The sequence below is a fragment of the Hippocampus bargibanti genome, linkage group LG06, assembly GCF_051943395.1.
Source record: "Hippocampus bargibanti isolate YZ-2025 linkage group LG06, ASM5194339v1, whole genome shotgun sequence".
Classification (NCBI taxonomy): Eukaryota; Metazoa; Chordata; class Actinopteri; order Syngnathiformes; family Syngnathidae; genus Hippocampus; species Hippocampus bargibanti.
The window spans coordinates 13,321,869-13,342,071 of record NC_142739.1 but is presented as its reverse complement, the minus strand read 5'-3'; the positions used below and the strand labels follow the sequence as shown (position 1 = coordinate 13,342,071).

Below are 20,203 nucleotides of genomic sequence, written 5' to 3'. Positions count from 1 at the left end.
ACCGTTTCAGGGATAAAGGAAAACGCAGTTTCTTTACGGGTTTATTTTGACATCACACATACTTCAGCTTCCTTCCTGCCGCAAAAAGAGGGCGCGTATCTGTTTGGAAGCTTCCGCACCAGTGGATTTTCTTACTCTCCAAAGCACCCATTAAGAGGACCCCTTTATTTCAATTATATTCAGGATATTTCCAAACTACGGTCTTTTCAAAATGAGAACTTTGGAGGAGGTTCGGACCACGCTTGAGATCGCCAAGCTGAAAGAGGAAGATATGCAGAAAACAATTCACTGTTTGTCTCTGGGAGAGAACGTTTCGTCTGCAGACTACTGCCTGATGGAGCTGGACGACACGTTGTGCAAACACATTGAAGCTGGGGACAGGTCTGAACCATAGTTGACATTTCTAGTTTTGACATATATGTTGGATAAATGTCAGTAGACCTGACATGGATGTCTTCTTTGACAGCCTGGTGATCAGAGGGGACAAAAATGAACATGCCGTGCTGTGTAGCGATGACAAAACGTATGATTTGAAGATCGCAGACACGTCCAACATGCTCCTCTTTCTGCCAGGATGCAAAACACCCGAGCAGCTCACCAGTACACAGGAGAGCACTCATCTCGTTCATGCTCAGGTTTTGAGTCTGTAAATTCCGTTGTATTTTGTCAGTGGTGGGTTTTCCGGGTCATCAATGCCTTCTCGGCGAACTTATTTCTTGTTTTGTTTGTTTTTTTGTTGTTTTTCATGTTATTGACACAATTGACTATGTCTTGAATGCACTGCTTCTCATTGAATGCACCCGTTAGATTTTCCATTGCCCAAGACCTTCAGAATTACTATTGCTGTTCGGTGTAATCCAAAATACTGTATACATGTATTTGGAAACGGGACTGTCTTTTATAACTATCACATTACCTTTATTAGTCTCGCAGTGAAGAAATTTACATTTCACATTTCTTAACGTTCGACTCAAGTCTGATCTTCACTCTTTGCAGATCTGGGGCTTTTGCAACAGCTACTGGGAAGTGAGGCGACAGCGTCCTAAATTGAAGAAGCTGTTGAGAGTTTTAAGGGAGAACGCATATGTAGGCCCTCCCTTAGCGGGCCAACAAGAGAATGCTGAAAACACAGTAAAATGTTTTTCCTCCTTGAACTTGCTGCAATTTCATGGTTAATTAGTTACATCACGGGAACACTCTACACACTGGTATCGTATTTCTTTGTTGGAATGTAAATCCTTTAAACACTGGTTACAAACAGACACTAATTGACTTGCAATATGTGTGACCTTCTTCTGTAGTACACCATGGAAGATCTGCTGGAGACGATTCAAGCCAGTGAAGAGGAGCTTAAGAACCACTTGAAGGCCATCCACGCCTGTCAAATAAATGGTAAGAGACACAATATTAACACATTGTTAAATGAAAACCCCACTGACAGTGTTCCTCGACAATGAACAATTTGAAAGACATTTACTCTCATGTGTGTGTTTCTTCAGGTTGTTGGCGTGTGCTGGACTCTGACTATGAGGTGAAGTTGCTTGGTCATGTGACTCAGCTGGTGGACTCTGAGTCATGGTCTTACAACAAGGTTCCACTTGAAACCAGTTTGGAAGAATTAGGCCCACTTGAGCCTAGGTCAGTGTTATCTGTCACTCAAGAACTCATCTATTTATATAGCAGTTTCAAAACAACCATAGGTGTATACAAAGTACTGTACGTTAAGTAAAGATAAACTACAGGTAACATCCGAGTTACGACCTGTGCCGACAAAACGGTCGTAAGTCAAATGACGTTTACACGACACGATAGTATACGATGCCAATCTGTTGTTTTTAAGCAACGTTTTCTATAAAATACTATTATAGACCAAACTGTTTCCAGTTCATTTATAAATTGTATAACTTTTAGTGTCATTTTTATCATTTTATATTTTGTATTATAAATTTTTATTACTGTATAACTACCTGTAATGTATACAAAGCTGTTTACTGTACAGTTCATTTATAAATTTTATACTTACCTTATAGTGTCGTTGTTATCATTTTATATTTCATATTATCGATTTCTATTTTACATTTAGATTTTATATAGAGGATTATTGAAAACGTTAAGAATACAGCTGTTGAAAAATTGCTCTCCCTGCTAACGGCCAAAAGAGGTCGCCTGACACACACGCTCGAGGAAAAAAAGCAGTGTACAGTACTACAGGAGATGTTGCCGAGACAGTATCTGCACTGTATAACTACTGTATTGAGTGTCGTCACACAGTAGATATCTGTGCGAATGTTTGGCATGCTGGCTGGCCAAAAAAAAAAACAAAAAAACAACAGGTCCGGCAGTCTTAAGTACGGGTGGTCGTAAATCGCGCCGGTCGTAACTCGGATGTTACCTGTATATAGAAAACAGCTAAACATGAAGAAAATTGTGGCAATGAACTGCAGCACCTTAAAGGACAACCGACGTCTCCGGACAAGTTGTGTCCATAATTTGTAAAATGGCTTCAAATGACTTCTACTGAGCGTATTTTACAAAGATTCCACCGCATATAGCTATATTTTACGTTTTAAGACTCGCGCTGAATATTCAGGAAGTCTTGTTTTTGAGTTGGTGACGAGTCCGTACGTGACATCACGAAAGGACCGCCCCTGACCGTAAAAAAGACGCATTGTAGCGGTCCTTCCATCACTTTGCTGCTGTGAAATGTAAATTTCTCCACTGTGAGACTAATAAAGGCATATCCAATCCATCACGTCAATGTATTTTGCTGCACTTGTTTGGTCTGGGGACCTCGTGTTGCACCCAAAAGCCGCCAGAAGGCCAAAAGAGGGTGTCCAAGTGCCATATAAGAATGTATCAGCCTGTGGAAACGGAGGTGGCCACAGGAGGTCGCCATTTTGTGCCTCTTTTTTTGGGTGAGAGATTTCCCCCCAATGTTGCCTCAAAATGGCACAAATACATTATTTAATCGATTGCAAACATGTATGCTTTCCTCTTCAGAACTATTTGAATCATATTCATAACTGGATGTGTAACAAGAAAGCATATTCTCCGAATCTGAAGCCATTGTTTTGATTCACTAGCAATGCAAGACGTCTTGGCGTGACGTCATGAACTGGGGGCGGGACTTCCTGAAAATGCCCAATTCGCAGCTCAATTTTTTGCAGATTTTGGACACTTTAAGTCATTTTTAACATTTTATTGGTGTTTTGCATTTGACTAAAAATATCATACTGCATGTTTTGGGTATTTTAGATGCTATAAAAGTTTTTCTGATGTCAGTTAAAAAACAAAAAAGTGACGTCGGTTGTCCTTTAAGAGATTTTAAAAAAACTTCCAATGTCTTAATCTTTTTCACAGAGAGATGATTGAGCACTGTTTAAACTGCTATGGGACACGCCACATTGAAAATGGTGAGTATTTTATTTTGCGATGTGTAAGAAGTCTTGTGTGACACATCCACATGCCTTCAAACAGACGATGTGTTTTACGCGCTGGATGAGGCTAAAGTTTGTCGGGCCACTGCGCTCATGTTGCTCAAGAATGCCAATAAATTCAACCTGAGGGAATTCCAGGAGGTGTGGCAGCAGAGCGTACCAGATGGTATGAGCACCAATCTGGACCAGCTCAAGGTTTGCATCGAATCGACACATTTTTATTGCAAATCAGGAATCTGAAGTCGAGAATAATGACAATGTTGTACCTACTTTACTGTAGAGTGTTGCCTTGGTGGATCGCACCTCCCGCCCTGAGACCATCTGTCTACTGCAGGTTGAAGATCTCCCAGAGGACACACTGGAGCGCTTTAATCATCTTTTCACACTGCGAGAGAAATGGACAGAAGATGATATTACACCATATATAGAGTGAGTATCTTATATTTTAAAAACTTTTGACATTAATGCATTAATTCATTCATTTTCCAAACCGCTTATTCTCACAAGGGCCATGGGGGACATGAAAATCGTTCAATAAAATGTATTCATCACTGAGGAGGAATGGACAACAAAAATGTTGTGGTATGCTATGTTTTAGGAAACTACCGGGCGATGCAACTAAACTTTCGTGCAATCGAGAGGTCTGATTTTGGGTGTCCATCAACAACTTGTTTAGCGATGATTTGAAATGTGTATCTGTCAGAGATGTTCGATCGGACACTGTGGACAAAGACTCGAACCCAGAAAATTGTCTTTACTGCCGTCAGGAGACGCAGCCTGTCATGACAGACGCCTGAATTCTGCAGCCCTCTGCCAAGCTATTTATTGAGAGTATATGCCAATTTAAGTGATACATTAGTAAAACTTGTTTTCTTGATTAGGATACCACGCCCCTGGGCGTTCTAAGCGTGAACAGCTGTAAGTAATAAAACGTTGTCTCTTCCATGAACTGATCAATTTGTAAACTGGCTAATGAGCTCTTCCTGTGAAAGAGTTTCAAGTCGTACATTGTTTCGGTGATAAAGGAGTTTCCCAAGTCCTAAATTCTGTCCAAGGCCATATCTCCTAGATGAACATGACAGTTTAACTTGCTGTGTCTGTTGACCGCAGAATTACGCCAGGTTTTCTGTGCTTCAATTGTTTATTCGAGTCACACATATTGACTAAGCATATAACAGCATGAAACTTTTAAATATGATAACTTCTTATTCTGTCTAATATCTATCCGGATCTCAGATGAACATCATCACAGTGACGTAAATGTAATGGCCATTTATGGCATGTCACATGAGTGTTCCGAATTTATCTGAATACAATCTGCAATTAGCTGACATTCGGTCTAGGGTGTCTTAGGATAAACAGTTCGAAAAATTATTGAATGAATCTGAATACAATGTGGTTCTGTTGGTGTTTCTGCAGGCAACAGCATTGTGCTCCAACAAGAATGAGAAATAAGACTCCAGCAAAAGAAAGTTATAATCTCATAATTCATGGCAAAAAAAGTGTTATGTTATAAGTCAGTGTTTTTATTGATGTTTCTTATTTATTTTTTTAATTTTTTACCTGATCACAAGTCATGTCTTTCTGCCTGCTCCCCAGAGACCTTTGCGGAGAGAAACAAACCACGGGAGCACTATTGACCAAATATGCTCGATCTTCAATGCAAAATGGCATCAAGGTGTTCAACTCCAGAAGGCCTATTGCAACTTGACATCATTCTCATACTTTCCATCACTTCTGTTTCGGAATGTTTATAGCTTTTGATCCAAAATTTTGGCATTTGCAAACTGTTGGATTGTCTCTGGGTTACTTGAATTGTAACTGTTTATATAAATTCATTGTAATACATTTTTGCAATGATGAATCGAGTGACTAACTGTCATCTTTATCCCTCAAAATCAAGCAGGTACGGTCCACCGATTGCCTGCTATATCGGTGACAGTCCACAAGGTAGAGACATGTAAAGAAAAATAAATTTGATGTGTTGGAAGGGTAACCTGCAGGTCCACGTGACTCGGCTGTGGTCTTCTGCAAGCGACTCGTGAGTGAAGACATTTGCGCGGAATCATCGAATGTTGTAGAAGTGACAATTTGAAAAAATTAACACTCGCATGAATTTCTAAAATTACAGTAAATCCTATTTATCTCTTTGCACACACGATTGCGCTCACACACACACCGTATTGTACATCAAAGAGGATATCAATAACAGACACATTGTTTTTTCAGAAGTGTTTATTAACCCGACAGCCATTCACCTTAGTCAGTACCCAGAAAGTACCTCTCAGTTTCACAAGTCATTGACTCCTGTTGTAGACTTAATAGTATGCAAAACTCACGTCCTCTATGTTTTCAGCATTATCGCTTTAATATGAAACGAGTCAAGTTACATTCTCAATAGCAATAGTCATCTGAATCAAATGAACTGGCACCAAGGAGTCAAAAAAGTTCATATCAAACCATAAATGTATAAAATATAAAATAACTGAACCAGATTAATATGTTTTTTTTTGTCCTCATGTGGCTTACGGCGGCTCATGTCAGCACGCACGTGTGACTCATTGTGCTGAACCATCCAGTCTGTTTCTCAACTCACATAATCGTGTGCGTGTGGGTGAATCAGGCCATGAGCTCAGCAGATATTGACAAAAAGTGACTTTAGGCCTGCAACAAGTTACAACAACATCCAGCGCACACTCAGTTTCCAAAAGGACTTTTGTCTGCACTGGTTGACATTTCAGGCAATGATGACTTCGAAATAGATTGGGCAATTGTGTTTTTTATGCGGCCTTGCGTGGCAAGCCAAAAATGTTACTAATTATGAATTCTTGGCAAACCTTTCTTCATGCCGTGAACATTTTCATCTTTTATCATTCTGATCACACCGTCAAAGCTAATTTATCGCTTTCCTTGCACAAAATCTGATCCGATTATCCTCACAATGGTCATGAGGCGTGTGTGCTTGGGACTATCCCTGTAATCTGGCGATAGGCGGGGGCACCCTGAACCGGTCGGTCGCCAGCCAAATGCAAGGCACACAAAGATGAACTGTTAACCATTCAAACTCACACTTATACCTTGGGACAATTTATAGTGTTCTATTACCCTGCCATGCATATTTTTGTAATGTGGGATGAAAGCAGTTCATTGAGAAAAAAAAACAGGTACGGGGAGAACATGCAAACTCCACACGGGAAGGCCGGAGCCGGGATCGAACCCTGCACCTGGTCACTATGAGTCAGACATACTAACCAGTCGTCACCGGACTGCCCTACACGGACGGAATCATGAAAACAGTAAAACGGTGATGAATGATCAAAGCAATATTTACGATAGTAAATCACTTAAATATTATTTGTAACATCTTCCAGAACATGTGGAAAACTGGTGATTAAATAAATGTCCCTCCTGATTTGTAAAAACAGGGAAATGTGAAATAAAATACATGTATAAAAACTCGTGAAAAACTACAACTATTTTGGTTTAAAAAACGCTTTCCAAAAATGCTTGTCATATTTTGGTCTCGCGTTATGAGTAATGTGACTTTTTGGTAAACCTTGATACTCTACTGCAATATCACTGACATAGTTGCAGAGAATCCCCGTGCTCCCTCCTCTTAACAATTACCGAGGCAGCATGTCCTCGAGGTCTGCTACTACATAAGCCACTACGGCCCACAAAGCCGAGCAGAGGTCCATATCTCGAGGGTCCTGAACTGTCATGGTATCAGCTTCTGTGTGGTGGAACCAAAAATATCGACTGTCGGCCACGTGGAGGCTGGCACCTGGATGACGTGCAACACATAAAAGAGTTAGTGGGAACTGAAAAGTGAATTTCCCGTCTAGCTATTTACTCCACCCATAATGCCGTGAAATGGAATTGATCTCTTCTTCCAATTGTTACATTTTTGCAGCGGTGGGCCGTCAGGGCCTGCAAGGCCTTCTCTGCTGGATCACAGACTAATGTTAATTATATTTTGTCCGTGAATTTTTATTAAATAATTACAAATTGTCTTTCAGCTTCCTTTCACTACGTTTACCTTGTTGTGTTGCTTCCACATGTATTTTGTATTTAACCATTTAACCATCCACATTTCAGCCAGCATTTGTCACCAGGGTCAGAAATCTACCTGGACGCCTTTACAATCAGTTCTTAGGGCACTGGAGCAGAAAAATCAATGGCAATGAAACTGTTGCTTAAACCAATCAGAGTTTGAGTTGGCAACCCAAGGCCTGCAGGAAGGCGCTGGAAATGTCAGAGTTTTCACAAACTATGATTGTCTAATCAGTAGCCAATCATAGTATCACTAGCTGCTGGTGATAAGAGCATAGTGGCCAGAGCTAGCACACTTTATCTGTAGCAAGCTGCAAAAGCAAATATTTTGTTGTGTCGATTTAAAAGCAGTTTTGTCAATCCACAATGGCTGAAGGAGGAGAAGAAATTGATTTGGTTGCAGATATACTGTAAAAGCCATTTTCAAGATGGACATCATTCAGAAAGGTTAGACAGCTCCGAAGCTAGCAAAAGTAGCAAATAATATTGCAATTTTATGAGGTTATCATGAATCCACACGTTCATAGTAAAATTTCAAACAGTTTAATGACAGTATTTCTTAGGTTTCTTCAAGTCACAAGTTATTTCCTGACGAACAGCATCCTCTCGTGGAGGTGTAATATCACACCACACTCGCAGCTGATCGATTTAGACTAGCACGATTTAAGGCTTAGGAGTGACATGCATGGCCCGCCACTGCATTTTTGGAATCAATTCTTATATTTTGGGGGGTTTCCTCTACTTAATGTTGAATATATCAAACAAATATACATTTCAGACAAAGGTAATCCAAGCCAACATAAAATACTGCTGTAAAAGGTTGACTTTATTAAGGGGAAAAATCTATTCAAAACCAAATCGTCCTGTGTGCAAAAGTGCATTGCTTGCGTCACACTCAGCAGAAACAACTGAAATCAAGCGTTTTCTCAACTGGCAATGAGCCTTTCAAATCTCTGTGGAGATATATGGACCCATTGTTCCTTGCAGAATTGATTGGATTCAGTATGAGTGAGGTAAGGTGAATGTCCTTTTCTGGGTCATGCCAGAAAAACAGATTAAAGTCCGGACTTTGACCCGATCACGCCAATACCGTCATTTTCTTAAAAGCCATTTAGAAGTAGACCTGCTAGCATGTTTTAGAACACTACCATGCTGCAGAACGCAAGTGCACATCAGCATGACGTCATCAACTAATGTCCGAACATTCTGACTCCGAATTTTCTGGGACAGAACATAATTCAAGGTGCCATGAATCACAGCAAATTATCCGGGTCCTCAAGTTGAAGTCCATACTTTGAGGGTAATGCATTGTGATTTTGAGTGGATTACAAACATATAATCAAATTGCCACATCATCCACATCCATGCGTATGATGAAATAGGGGAAAAAGCGAAGGCTATGTACAAATGGTGTTGAAACATCAGTTTCTTTTGTGTCTATGTTTTTGCAGTGGGACTTTCAGCCTCTCCCAAAGATACACTCACTAGCATTAGAGAGAACAGTTGACAATTGAAATTACAGATATGAAATGATTTATGCCAAGAATTCTTCATGTTTTGGCTGTGTAAAAGGAATGTTATGGTATCATCAAGGTAACTGTCACCTCTTTGATTAAATGGTATAGTTTGGACCCCCGTCCTCCTTTCTCTTGAATTTATTTGATTTATCAGCCATGACTTTAAACTCCCCTTTGGCAATGGATAAAAACGTGCATCAGCTGTCAGAATGAATTATCGGTGATTTTGATAGTCATCCCAGTACACACATATACATTTTCTACTCAACTTTCTCAACTGACTTTAGATGAGAAATATAGAAGACACCCCGGGCTGCTTGCCAATCACAGGGGACATTGAAAGATGTAAAATAATACTGTTTCCAAGTCTCAAACTGAGTGTCACTCAGCATTTTTTTTTCTTTGTGGGGTCAATTACGGCCCATAATATTCCGTTGCTGTAAAACTGTGTTGTCACTAAGTTTTGTGTGTGTGTGTGTGTGTGTGTGTGTGTGTGTGTGTGTGTGTGTGTGTGTGTGTGTGTGTGTGTGTGTGTGTGTGTGTGTGTGCGTGCGCGCGCATGTGCATGTGTGTGTGTGTGTGTGTATGTGTGTTAATCTGAACCGTAGAAATTTGTGTAAAAAAAGTTGTAAAAAATACCCCCCTGCCAAACTGGTAAACCTTTAAAATAAAATATATATTTTAAAAAGATTTTTAAAACATTGTGCCTCAAGGACGAGTTCATAAGTAACATCTGTTCACAAGCATGACATTTAACACACTCATTTTCACATAACAAAACATTTACATTACTACACTTATTAGCTCAATGATATTTTAGTAATAATAATAATAATAATAATAATAATAATAATAATACATTTCATTTATTAGCGCCTTTCAAAACTTTCAAGCTCACTTTACAGTCACAGGATAAGTTTCTCTGTGGGTGAGCTGCGGCAGCCACACGCACTAGCGTTCAGTCAACTCGGAAAAACTCAAATAGATATTAAGATAGCCAGCTAGTTAATACATTCTACATTAAAACAACACAATAGCAACCTCATCAACCCATCACTAATATTGGCACTATCTTATAGCTGAATATAAGACAAGAAACAGAAGAAGTGAATCCCCAGCCATAGCTTTTTCGAAAATAATTGAGTAGTGATATTCCGTCACCTCAAAGCAATTGAAATAAAAGACCTCCCATTTCCCCATGTGGTCGGTAACATCTTGCTGATTAAACTGACCTGGTACTCCGGCTTGCATCCAAGGAGAGATGTCCGTCCCCTCCCCATGTCTCTCCAGTTTTGTGGTATTGAGAGGAGCTAACAGTTTGACCACCTCCTCCATCACCTGTTGGTGCACACATGGTAATGGCCTCCTCAGCTCTTCACGCTACCACTGAATACAATTTGCAGATAGAAATAAACAGAGATTTATGCTTTTCATAGTCTTTTTTTAAAGCACCCAGTCAGTGCCTTATAGGGTATGCGGAATTACAATGTACACTGTATATTAAAATGCTTCTGTGATTCCTGTGCAAAGATCTTACCTTTTGTGCTGCAACGCTTCCAGTAAACTGGAGAGCCACTGGGCTAAATGTCCCCAGGTCGGACTCCATGACCATATCGAAGTTGGATACATTCACCTGAAAGTTGTAAGGAGAAAATAAACTACAACGTGATAAATGTTTAAACATTTAAAATGAGCACATGCGGGTTTGAAATTAAGTTTCGAAACTTCAGAGAACTCAAAATGGTTTGAGAAATGACCTTCATACATTGCCACAGCAGAAAATATTTGTGGTCTCATTCATTGTGTAGGCAGTGCTTTTCTTTTTTTCTATTCAGAAATGCAACGATGTGTAAGACCTTATGAAGATTGTAGTACTGCTGCGCTCCAACTCCACCCTGCTCTTCACCTGCCCACAGCACCGTGCGCATCGTCCTTCTCGGACGTAAACCTGGAAATGAATGAGGATACATGTTAAGAACATAACTGTGTGCCATTTTACAACAAACGTGTCCTCATATGTTTATGCATTAACCTTACAGTCCGTTATTAATAAGACTCTTCTTGGAGAGATTAGTACTTGAAATTATTTACCTCATTCATGAATGAAGGACAAAGCATTAATAATTGTCACTTGTAACCTATTTATTCATGAGTCACAAGGGAAACAATTACCCCTTAATGCACAAAGACCAAAAATCAAAGTCCCAAATCTAATGGCAGTGTGGTAAAATATAATATACTACTACTACTAATAATAATAATAATAATAATAATAATAATAATAACACCGCCTTTGAGTACAGACGTGGTTTGCTATCGACTGGAGTACTTTTGCTATTATGGCACAGAGAAAGACCCCACCACAGGCTAATGTTAAACCGAAGAAAGAAAGAAAATTACGGTAGAGCAGAAGAAGGAGATCATCGAAAAACACAAATCAGGTGTGTGTTTGTGTGACTTAGCGTCCCAGTACCACTATGCTAAGTCGACCATTGCTACGTGTGGCTAAGGGTGTTTCTGTGTTGTCTAAGCAACGGTCTCAGGCAATAGAAGATGTTGATTCAGATTAACGAAAAGCAGCTAGCAGGGGACCGTGTGAGTGAGGGTATTATCGCAGAGAAAGGACGGCAACTTCACTCGGATATCATCAGGAAGCAACTACATCAACGACCATCACAAAGGTCAATAAAATGACTTCAGTATACAGTACAGCTTATTTCTTGAATTACAATACAATAGCACATACGTAAAATAAGGTGTATTTTGTGTCGTTTTAAGGCTTATTTAGTAAAAAATTATGTTTTATGGGCACCTGGGAATGGATTACTCTCATTTTTAATTGTTTCTTAGGGGAAATAAATGTTTGGCGGACGAACTTTTTGCCTTCCCACACTTTCTGGGAACCAATAAAGTTTGTAAGCTGAGGAATCACTGTATTTACGCATCTTTGTTTACATACGTCTTTCATGGTTTGGCTTGGCTCACCTAGTTGTTTTATGAGTGACAGGGCTTCCCAGGAAACCATGGCTCCACCCCCATCATCCATGGCACCCTGGCCCACATCCCAACTGTCCAGGTGACCACTCAATAGGACAACCTAGCGATAAGTGAAACACATCAAATTCCGTGCATTCGTTGGGAGGAGAAAAAAAACAGTGACAAACACTACTTCCAGTGATGTGACGCTGAATTCCTGTCAGTGGGAGGAGAAGGCCAATGTGTGGACACACAAAAAAAACAGTGTGGACTATGACCCTGACACATTGCACCACTTTTAGAGAAAAATCAACAAAAATAGGAATAATGACTTTGTTTCATAATCAAAAAATCAACAAACACTAAATATTGAATCTCAGAGAAAATAGATGAAGCTGTTGCCTATATAAAATAATACAATACAATACATGTTGATCTATAAATTTAACAACAGCTGAGGCTGTAACAAAGTGCTAATAATTCAAATTAAAACAATTCCTTCCAGTTTTAATTAGTTGTTTAAATATAAACTTTTAGTAACCCCACAATGATCAAATCGGTTATTTGATAAACACACATTATCAATTTTAAGATTCATTTTGAGGCAGCAAGTCGACCTGACACAGCATATCAACTGTGGAAGGCATTTTTATTTTAATCCAATAAAATTCATTTCATTGTATTTTCAATGAAATTGTAAACAAACTACAGCATTGAGAAATCCCGAGAAAAAGCAATTATTTCTCCTAGAGGGCCGCTGTTCAATGTTTGATTAAAACATCAAACAGGTTCAATGTCCTGCTTCCTCAGAGCTTGCTGATGATTTGATCATTTTAATCAGGTGTGTTGCAACAGGGTGATTTGGAAAACATGTAGGACAACGGCCTTCCCGGACCTGAGTTCGACACCCCCTCTTCAATGAGTCACACCATTTTGATGGTTGCGTATAAATTTCGAGATAACGCAAGATGGTTGTCAGACGTTGGCATGGGAGATTGTGAATATCATGAGAGTTGCTGGAGCCAATCCCAGCGGACTTCTGGCATAAGGGCGGCCTACACCCTGAACTGGTTGCCAGTCAGTCACGTGAAACTTTTAAAGATGAACAACCACACACACCCACATTCAAACTGTCACTTTGCAATAAATGATCCCACGCCGCCCACACACAAGTCAGGCAAGTGTACAATGGCACCATCAATGACATAAAGAAAAAAGAAGTCATTTAAAATCATACACCAGCTGCATATTTAAACACGTTACACTTTTAGCCATTTCCAGAAAGCAGTAGAGAGAGAAACGGTAAAAAAAAATCTTGTTAGATGATTGACTGAGTGACTCAGCCTCATCCTGATAGTCATAAAACCTCGAATCACACCCACATCATTCAGCGAAACTGCAAATGGGGAAACCCGAAAGCTACAGATGATCCAATTATATCATATGTTCCATTTCCTCTTTTTATACTTAACCCAAATCAAGCATTTTGGCCTTTTTGTCATCATTAACATGTATGAGGTTTTAACTGTAAACTGAGCAGGACTTGGATTTACTTGTCTCTATACTATAAATGAATAAAAGCTCAGATAACCATTTCACAACCACAGAATATTAATGAATCATCCATTGTGCTCTGAAGTGGCATTTGGATGTTATGTTTTATTGTTAGCCATGGTTCAGCATGCACAATACAAGTAGTGTCAAAACATCTGCCTTTATGAATATAAATGTATTCAGAGTTAGTTTATTTCGAGATTTGGATGGAAGCAGCTTGTGGGTTTTGCAAGATCTATTCATATTTCTCTGTGTGGTGGTATTCTGTCTCAAAAGATTTGGACAGATTTGGGTCAAGTCATTGTATGTGATACATGATAAAATGATGATGAAGGCTACATTTTATACCGGACCACAGACCACTTCCCCTAGTCGAGTAAACTTTTGTTGTTGTTGGCATATTAATTTACATGTAAAATTAAATCTCTTTGCCGTAGAAAATAGATTAATACAGTAATGAGATTGTCGATGAAAAGGTTTCTTCAGCCGTCATCTGCACTAATTTTTGCCTTAAAGTGTTTATCGGTTTGAAATAAGTAGGAATTTTGTGTTGCCAAAGAACTCTTTGTAGTTTTTGGTGGTGTGAGATTCAATTTGGATCGTTCGTACAACAGCCTGCTTAGGCAACATCCGATTAGTAATGCTGATGAGGTGATACCGTAGCAAGTGGGGCAATCTGGCCAGTCGTTAGTCAGGACAATAGGAACAATCAGTGGAGCCGCAGGGATCTATAATAGCAGAGTCCGGCGCAGACGCGTGTTGACCGGATATATATATATATATATATATATATATATATATATATATATATATATATATATATATATATATATATATATATATATATATATATATATATATATATATATATATATATATATATATATATATATATATAGGGCCGAAACTACCAGTAAGACTTTAGTTCACTGAAGAAGCATCTTTGATAAGAAGTGAAATGTCCGACACAGCTGAAGAAACCTTTTCATTGATGGACCACTCCTGTACGACTGAGAGCTAACATGGAAGTAATTAGATTGATATTTTCAGAAGAGTTCCAGTTATTTAGTTCTTCTTTTCTTTGCTGCTTTTCCCTTCAAGGCGTCACCACAGCGAATCAGTGTCCTCCATCTTCAAATGTTTGATTGCCATGTTTGTTTTGGCCAAGCTTTTACGTCCGATGCCCTTCCTGACACAACCCTCTGTATTTATCCGGGGTTCGGACCGGCACAAGACGACACTGGCTTATGTCTCCTTGTGGCTACAGAACAAGTGCATCGACATTTGGTTTAACAATCCGCTGTCGTACATTGCTGTAAATAGCCTTTTAACAGCAGTTAATATAAAAGTGTTGTTCTTTTTAATAAATCCCAGCTGAGATTTATTCAGGAATATGCACCTTAAAATATCTGGATAGATAAACATGCTAGTTTGTCTGTGACTAAAGTGTCCTCGAGAGCTTTGAAACGCCCTTAAAATGTAATGTATTATTATTATTATTATTATTATTATTATTATTATTATTATTATGACATATTTAAGAGCACTTTTATTATTAGCTGTGTTATGGTCTTATTTGGATGAAAGATTTTTAGACATTGTTGGCTGGGGGTGAGTGCATTGTTTAAAGATGATTGAAAATGTTATTTTTAAATGCAGAGGAAACTTAATGCACCTAAACCACGTCAAAAAGTTACTTTTTAGCATAGTAGGACTCATATGTTAGTTAAATAAGCTCATCACCACACTATTCATGTCTCCATGAAGTACAGGTGTTAAGGTCAAGGCCCGGGGGCCAAATCTGGCCCTCCAAATCATTTTATTTGGCCCCTGAAAGCAAATCAAGCATCATGCTTGCTAAAGTCGGAACCAAATTTTTTAATTGTCCCAGGTAATACCTAAATAATAGCAGTGGTGGGCCGTCAGGGCCAGCAAGGCCTTCTCTGCTGGCCTAACATAATCAGACATCATTATCATAATTATAATAAAAGTCAATTTCATTAAAAAAGTTTTTTTTTCCTATATATATATATATATATATATATATATATATATATATATATATATATATATATATATATATATATATATATATATATATATATATATATATATATAATTATTGTACATACTGTTTTCTTGATGTTATATTATATCCATTTGGTTATGCTCCTTTCAGTGTTGTAGTTTTAGGTCAGAGTTTTTAATCCAATCAGAATTCAGCTAGTTTGTGTATGAAATCTGACCGACGCCTTCAGAATCAACAGTGAGGGCGTCTATGCGCTGTACATGAACGGGCACGTGTAGTTGATATACAGTTGCGATAGCCAATCAGATCACGAGTTGGCACAGTAAGGCCAGCTAGAGGGCTGTCGCATGTAGGTAAGCCTATTCTCAAGAACAAATGAAAAACATTTGTTTACTTTTATTTTCAACAAATAGTTCGTTTTGTGAACGTCTTGTTGTTTTTCTTATATTAAACTGACATTTTGTAATTTTGCGTAAAATTTTGTTACAGATTGCATATTCTTGGTGGACTTCATAAAACTGTGTGGACAAATTATTTTAAATTTCCTTTTATTTTTAAGTGTTTGCAGTATCACGTATAGTGACAAGTTCTAATTGCTGATGCAGATTTATCAATGTGTAATTGCTCCGGAAAATAGCCCGTGTTGTAGACGATTAAGGTGATGCCACGCCCAGTACTGCGTGCGTGTGCTTTTGTAAATGATATCTCCAGCCGTTGTGTCATAAATTATGGTATTACGAAGGATATTTGTTCAAGTCGGACTAAGCAGGACTTCACTGAAGGCCTAGGTGTGAAATGCACGGACCGCCACTGAATAATAGTTATTATTTTTTACTTTACATAAGAAAACTAGTTATTTATTAACTCATTCACAGCTATTCCGAATTTATTTGGGAATTGAAAAGTGTGACGTGCAGGGACATTCCCGAATTTGTTCGGGTAGTTCCAGTTATTTAGTAGCCATGGGAAATTATGATGAACACAACAAAGGCACCTTTGGGGTTTAGTTCCTGCAGCAAGAATTGGAGTAGTGTCCTGTATTCACGAATTAAAGAAATATCATGAAAGAAATAGCTTTGGTTTGTTTGTAATGTATCTAGTTGAATTTAGTTTGAAAACCAGTAAAAAAGCTACATTTTAAAGGGCAACCGACGTCACTTGTTTGTTTTTTAACTGACATCAGAAAAACGTTTTATAGCATCTAAAATACCCAAAACACGCAGTATGATATTTTTATTCACATGCAAAACACCAATAAAAATGATAAAAATGACTTAAAGTGTCCAAAATCTGCAATCGATTAAAGAATTATATGTGCCATTTTGAGGCAACATTGGGGGAAAATCTCTCACCCAAAAAAAAAAAAGGCAAAAAACGGCGACCTCCAGTGGCCACCTCCGCTTCCACAGGCTGATAAATTCCTTATATGGAGCTTGGATGCCCTCTTCTGTCGGCTTTTGGGTGCAACATGGTTCTCAGACCAAACATGTACAGCAAAATCCATTGACGTTGATGAAGGACTGCTACAATGTGTCTTTTTTCGGTTAGGGGGCAGTCCTTTCATGACGTCATGTACGGACTCGTCACCAACTCAAAAACAAGATTTCCTGAATATTCATCGCGAGTCTTAAAACGTAAAATATGGCTATATGCGGTGGAATCTTATTAAAATATGCCCAGTAGAAGTCATTTGAAGCCATTTTACAAATTATGGACACAACTTGTCCGGAGACGTCGGTTGTCCTTTAAGGTCTCAATTTTATTGGATTTTTGGTTTGTACTTCATGCATTAACAGAATTTTATCTCATGGTTTCTTGTTAACGATGGGGATATAAATAGTACAGTTGATACTGAGCCAGGAAATCTCACATAATATATCTCATATAATTCCTCCCATGTGTGGCCACCAAACAGAGGGAATAAATTATTGAAGTGACATAAGCATTTGAATGTACCTTTCCAAGTCGATTTAACATATAGAAAGCAAGAAAGCATGTGTACACATTTAAATAATGTGAGCCAGACGGAAGGTGGGTGCTACCTGCTCAGGATGCTGCCAGCCTTTGATCTCAGCCACCGTATTGAAGGAGTTGGCATCTGGGAGTGTCTTGGCGGCCATTGTGAGTCTGATCGTGATCCGCTCTCCCCTCTGTGCGATACGCCACATCAACTCGGCATCCTCAATGGTGATGCATGCCGTAGGGATGTGCTTGACACCATCCTGGTACTCCTGCCAACCTGTGTGAGGACTAAAGCGGTGGAGGCCAAGATCACGAAAATGTTTTATACTTGATCACAGAGATAGCATATCTGTGGCTACAGGCAGATGGAGACCTGTTAATTGAGAAAGGCGTAATGGATCGGATGAGTGTGGCCACGGCTCCAAATTTTGATGCCTCTGAGGCGCCAAATTCACGGTAGGCCACTGTCATACCGTAGCTGACAAATGGCTGGTTGAAGACCACAATCCTCCCATTGGCCTCGTTGGCTCTGCGCTTCAGCTCCTCAAAAGATGCAACAACCAACACCTCTGCCTCAATGCCTGAAGCCAGGAATGGAAAATAAAGGAAATTAGCACATTTAAAATGTCAAAGATCTTTCCATTTTAAAAAGGCTATCTTGCAGGGTCTCTGTGGAGACTCGGCAAATCACAGTAAAACTCTACTAAACCTGTTATTATAATAATAATAATAACAAAACATTTCATTCATAAGCGCCTTTCAAAACTGTCAAGGACACTTTACAGTCACAAGATATTTTTTCTGCGGGTGAGCAGCGGCAGCCACACGCGCCAGCGTTCAGTTAACCCGGTCTGCTGTTGTCATGTTTTCTTGATACAACGAAGACGAGTGGATGTTTAATCACAAATTCAGCAATGAATAGGAGCGCAGGCCACAATTTGAGTAAAGAATTCAGAAATCAAAATCACTTTCCTAAGGAAGTGTCACTAACCTTCAGGCGGCGTCCCTACACTGCTCCCAAGGCCCAGTATAGCCAGATTCTTGGTCCTTGGCAATGTCATCATTGCAGTTTCCTTTCCTCTAACCCAGTGTGGGATTTTTACTGCTTCTGGTGACAAAGATCCAAGACAGAGACAAACAATTTTTAAAAGGACTGCAAAGAAGGGTGCCTGCAGGCATGTGCTGTTCATACTTGGGAATGAATAGTTACAAAGGTTTACTCACCGAGATGTACGTCCAAACCATCCTGAATCATAGCTTTGTACATATATTTGATTGCCATTTCCAGGTTAATAGAGCCACTAACGCGGTTCCCAATGGTGTCGGTAAAGTCTGCAAGGCGTGCGTAAGAGCGGTTCTGTGCGGCTCCGAACACAGCCAAGTCGATGATCCGTTTGGCCACATCTGCGTAGCCTGCAACCTCTGCGGCAATGTCTTGAGGTTGCACATTGACACACACAACAATTGCAGGTTTAAACAATCAATTGGGATTCCCTTGCAGCACGTTTCAAACTAAAGGCTTGAGGAAGAGATAATGCCCGCCACATAATTTGATCTGGCCCGCTAAAGCAAATCATGTTTCTAGAGTATTTTTTAACCATCAGTGCATATTGCCTGCATATTGACACTTATTTCAAGCATATTTGTTATCAATCAACAGTGAAACTGTTTTCCTTGACTTTAGATTTCAATAATAGTAGTCAATTTGTCATGTATATGTAATAACACTGTACAATGAGGCAGTCAAACATTTATTTGGCTTACAGTCATAACTATGAAATGTCTTTATTGCCCTCTTCAGAATCACTCATATATCATATATGTGAAGTGTCATTTACAGTTTCCAACTTGCATGGGTATCCCCCTAAAATAAGCATCTCTCAATAATACACTAAATGGAGTGGGTAAAGTGTGCGATTGTTTTTGTTTTACTTGAGGTATGTCTTGAAAATAACATTCTTGCGACAGGCATCATTAAATAGACAACTTTTAAAAGTGGGTCTGTGGTACCTTTCCGAGCAGTACTGTTGAATTCGTATCTGACCATTCTTGAGCCTTGAAGTCTCCCATCCAAGGATTTCAGCATGACAATACCCACAATGATGAAGAAGTGGAGAGACAGTTTACCAGTATCCTGTGCCATCTGAGCAAAGATGATTTGCCACAATGCTATATTAGCTATCAAAGTAAAATATGTGCACTGATTTGTAGGGGAAAACAATGTTAACAAGCTCTCAGTTCCATTAATGAGACTTACATTATGTCAGGAAGAAAAACCTGGTCTGACTGACATTTAGTTTTTAGTTTCACTTTCACTGAGAAGACAAGGAAAGTTATAAAGCAACGACTCGATAACAAGTTGTTAATAAAAATAATAATTTCATAAATTTAAATTTTGCGATGATACACGTCGAGGTCAGGTCTGCGAGACTGAACGAATGAATGGAGGACAAGATAACAAATAGGAAAATTTACAGATTCAAAAATGCAATGAGAGTAAAATAACACAAACCCTGAATGCCAGGACTGCAGAACAGTCGCTTGTGTTTCGGTAGACTGCTTCTGTCACCAGCGTAACAAAAAAGACGACAGAAGAGTTGTTTATTACCCATTGAAGTTTTGACGTGATTTAGCTCGCAGTGTGATTTTTAACTTCCTCTTAAGGCGCCTCCAAA

At 39.1% G+C, this 20,203-nt stretch overlaps 2 protein-coding genes across 5 annotated transcripts; one reads left to right on the top strand and one right to left on the bottom strand.

The window, feature by feature from the left end:
* Positions 1-55: 55 nt before the first annotated feature.
* On the top strand, positions 56-5,301 carry dscc1 (DNA replication and sister chromatid cohesion 1). Of its 2 annotated transcripts, XM_088999597.1 has the most exons (10): positions 56-381; positions 467-635; positions 997-1,131; positions 1,302-1,392; positions 1,500-1,638; positions 3,361-3,413; positions 3,478-3,632; positions 3,718-3,866; positions 4,319-4,355; positions 5,037-5,148. In XM_088999597.1, exons 1-9 carry the CDS (start codon positions 212-214, stop codon positions 4,341-4,343), a joined length of 1,086 nt encoding a protein of 361 aa, XP_088855723.1. In that variant the 5' UTR covers positions 56-211; the 3' UTR covers positions 4,344-4,355; positions 5,037-5,148. The 2 variants fall into 2 exon arrangements, with proteins under 2 accessions (XP_088855723.1, XP_088855722.1); XM_088999596.1 differs by lacking the exon at positions 4,319-4,355 and having other exon boundaries at positions 57-381; positions 5,037-5,301.
* Positions 5,302-5,654: 353 nt separating this feature from the next.
* Positions 5,655-20,187, bottom strand: LOC148896550 (carboxypeptidase Q-like). 3 transcript variants are annotated; one of them, XM_088999594.1, is made up of 11 exons: positions 20,041-20,187; positions 19,539-19,671; positions 18,753-18,962; positions 18,520-18,633; positions 17,902-18,109; positions 17,609-17,816; positions 11,993-12,104; positions 10,864-10,955; positions 10,545-10,640; positions 10,240-10,345; positions 5,655-7,221 (listed from the first exon to the last, which is right to left on the bottom strand). In XM_088999594.1, the coding sequence occupies exons 2-11, from the start codon at positions 19,669-19,671 to the stop codon at positions 7,061-7,063; spliced, it is 1,440 nt and encodes a 479-aa protein (XP_088855720.1). In that variant the 5' UTR covers positions 20,041-20,187; the 3' UTR covers positions 5,655-7,060. The 3 variants fall into 3 exon arrangements, with proteins under 3 accessions (XP_088855720.1, XP_088855719.1, XP_088855721.1); XM_088999593.1 differs by having other exon boundaries at positions 18,520-18,636; positions 20,041-20,186; XM_088999595.1 differs by lacking the exon at positions 5,655-7,221 and having other exon boundaries at positions 10,256-10,393; positions 18,520-18,636; positions 20,041-20,186.
* Positions 20,188-20,203: the final 16 nt, after the last annotated feature.

Bases quoted from the DNA above. Each gene is read 5' to 3' on its own strand.
- dscc1 (XM_088999596.1), top strand. From the start codon at position 212: ATGAGAACTTTGGAGGAGGTTCGGACCACGCTTGAGATCGCCAAGCTG. The intron at 3,414-3,477 runs GTGAGTATTTTA...GCCTTCAAACAG, and splicing joins GACACGCCACATTGAAAATG to ACGATGTGTTTTACGCGCTG. The intron at 3,867-5,036 runs GTGAGTATCTTA...CCTGCTCCCCAG, and splicing joins GATATTACACCATATATAGA to AGACCTTTGCGGAGAGAAAC.
- LOC148896550 (XM_088999593.1), bottom strand. From the start codon at position 19,671: ATGGCACAGGATACTGGTAAACTGTCTCTCCACTTCTTCATCATTGTG. The intron at 12,105-17,608 runs GTAGCACCCACC...ACTTATCGCTAG, and splicing joins GCTGGCAGCATCCTGAGCAG to GTTGTCCTATTGAGTGGTCA. The intron at 10,346-10,544 runs GTAAGATCTTTG...GTGCACCAACAG, and splicing joins GAAGCGTTGCAGCACAAAAG to GTGATGGAGGAGGTGGTCAA.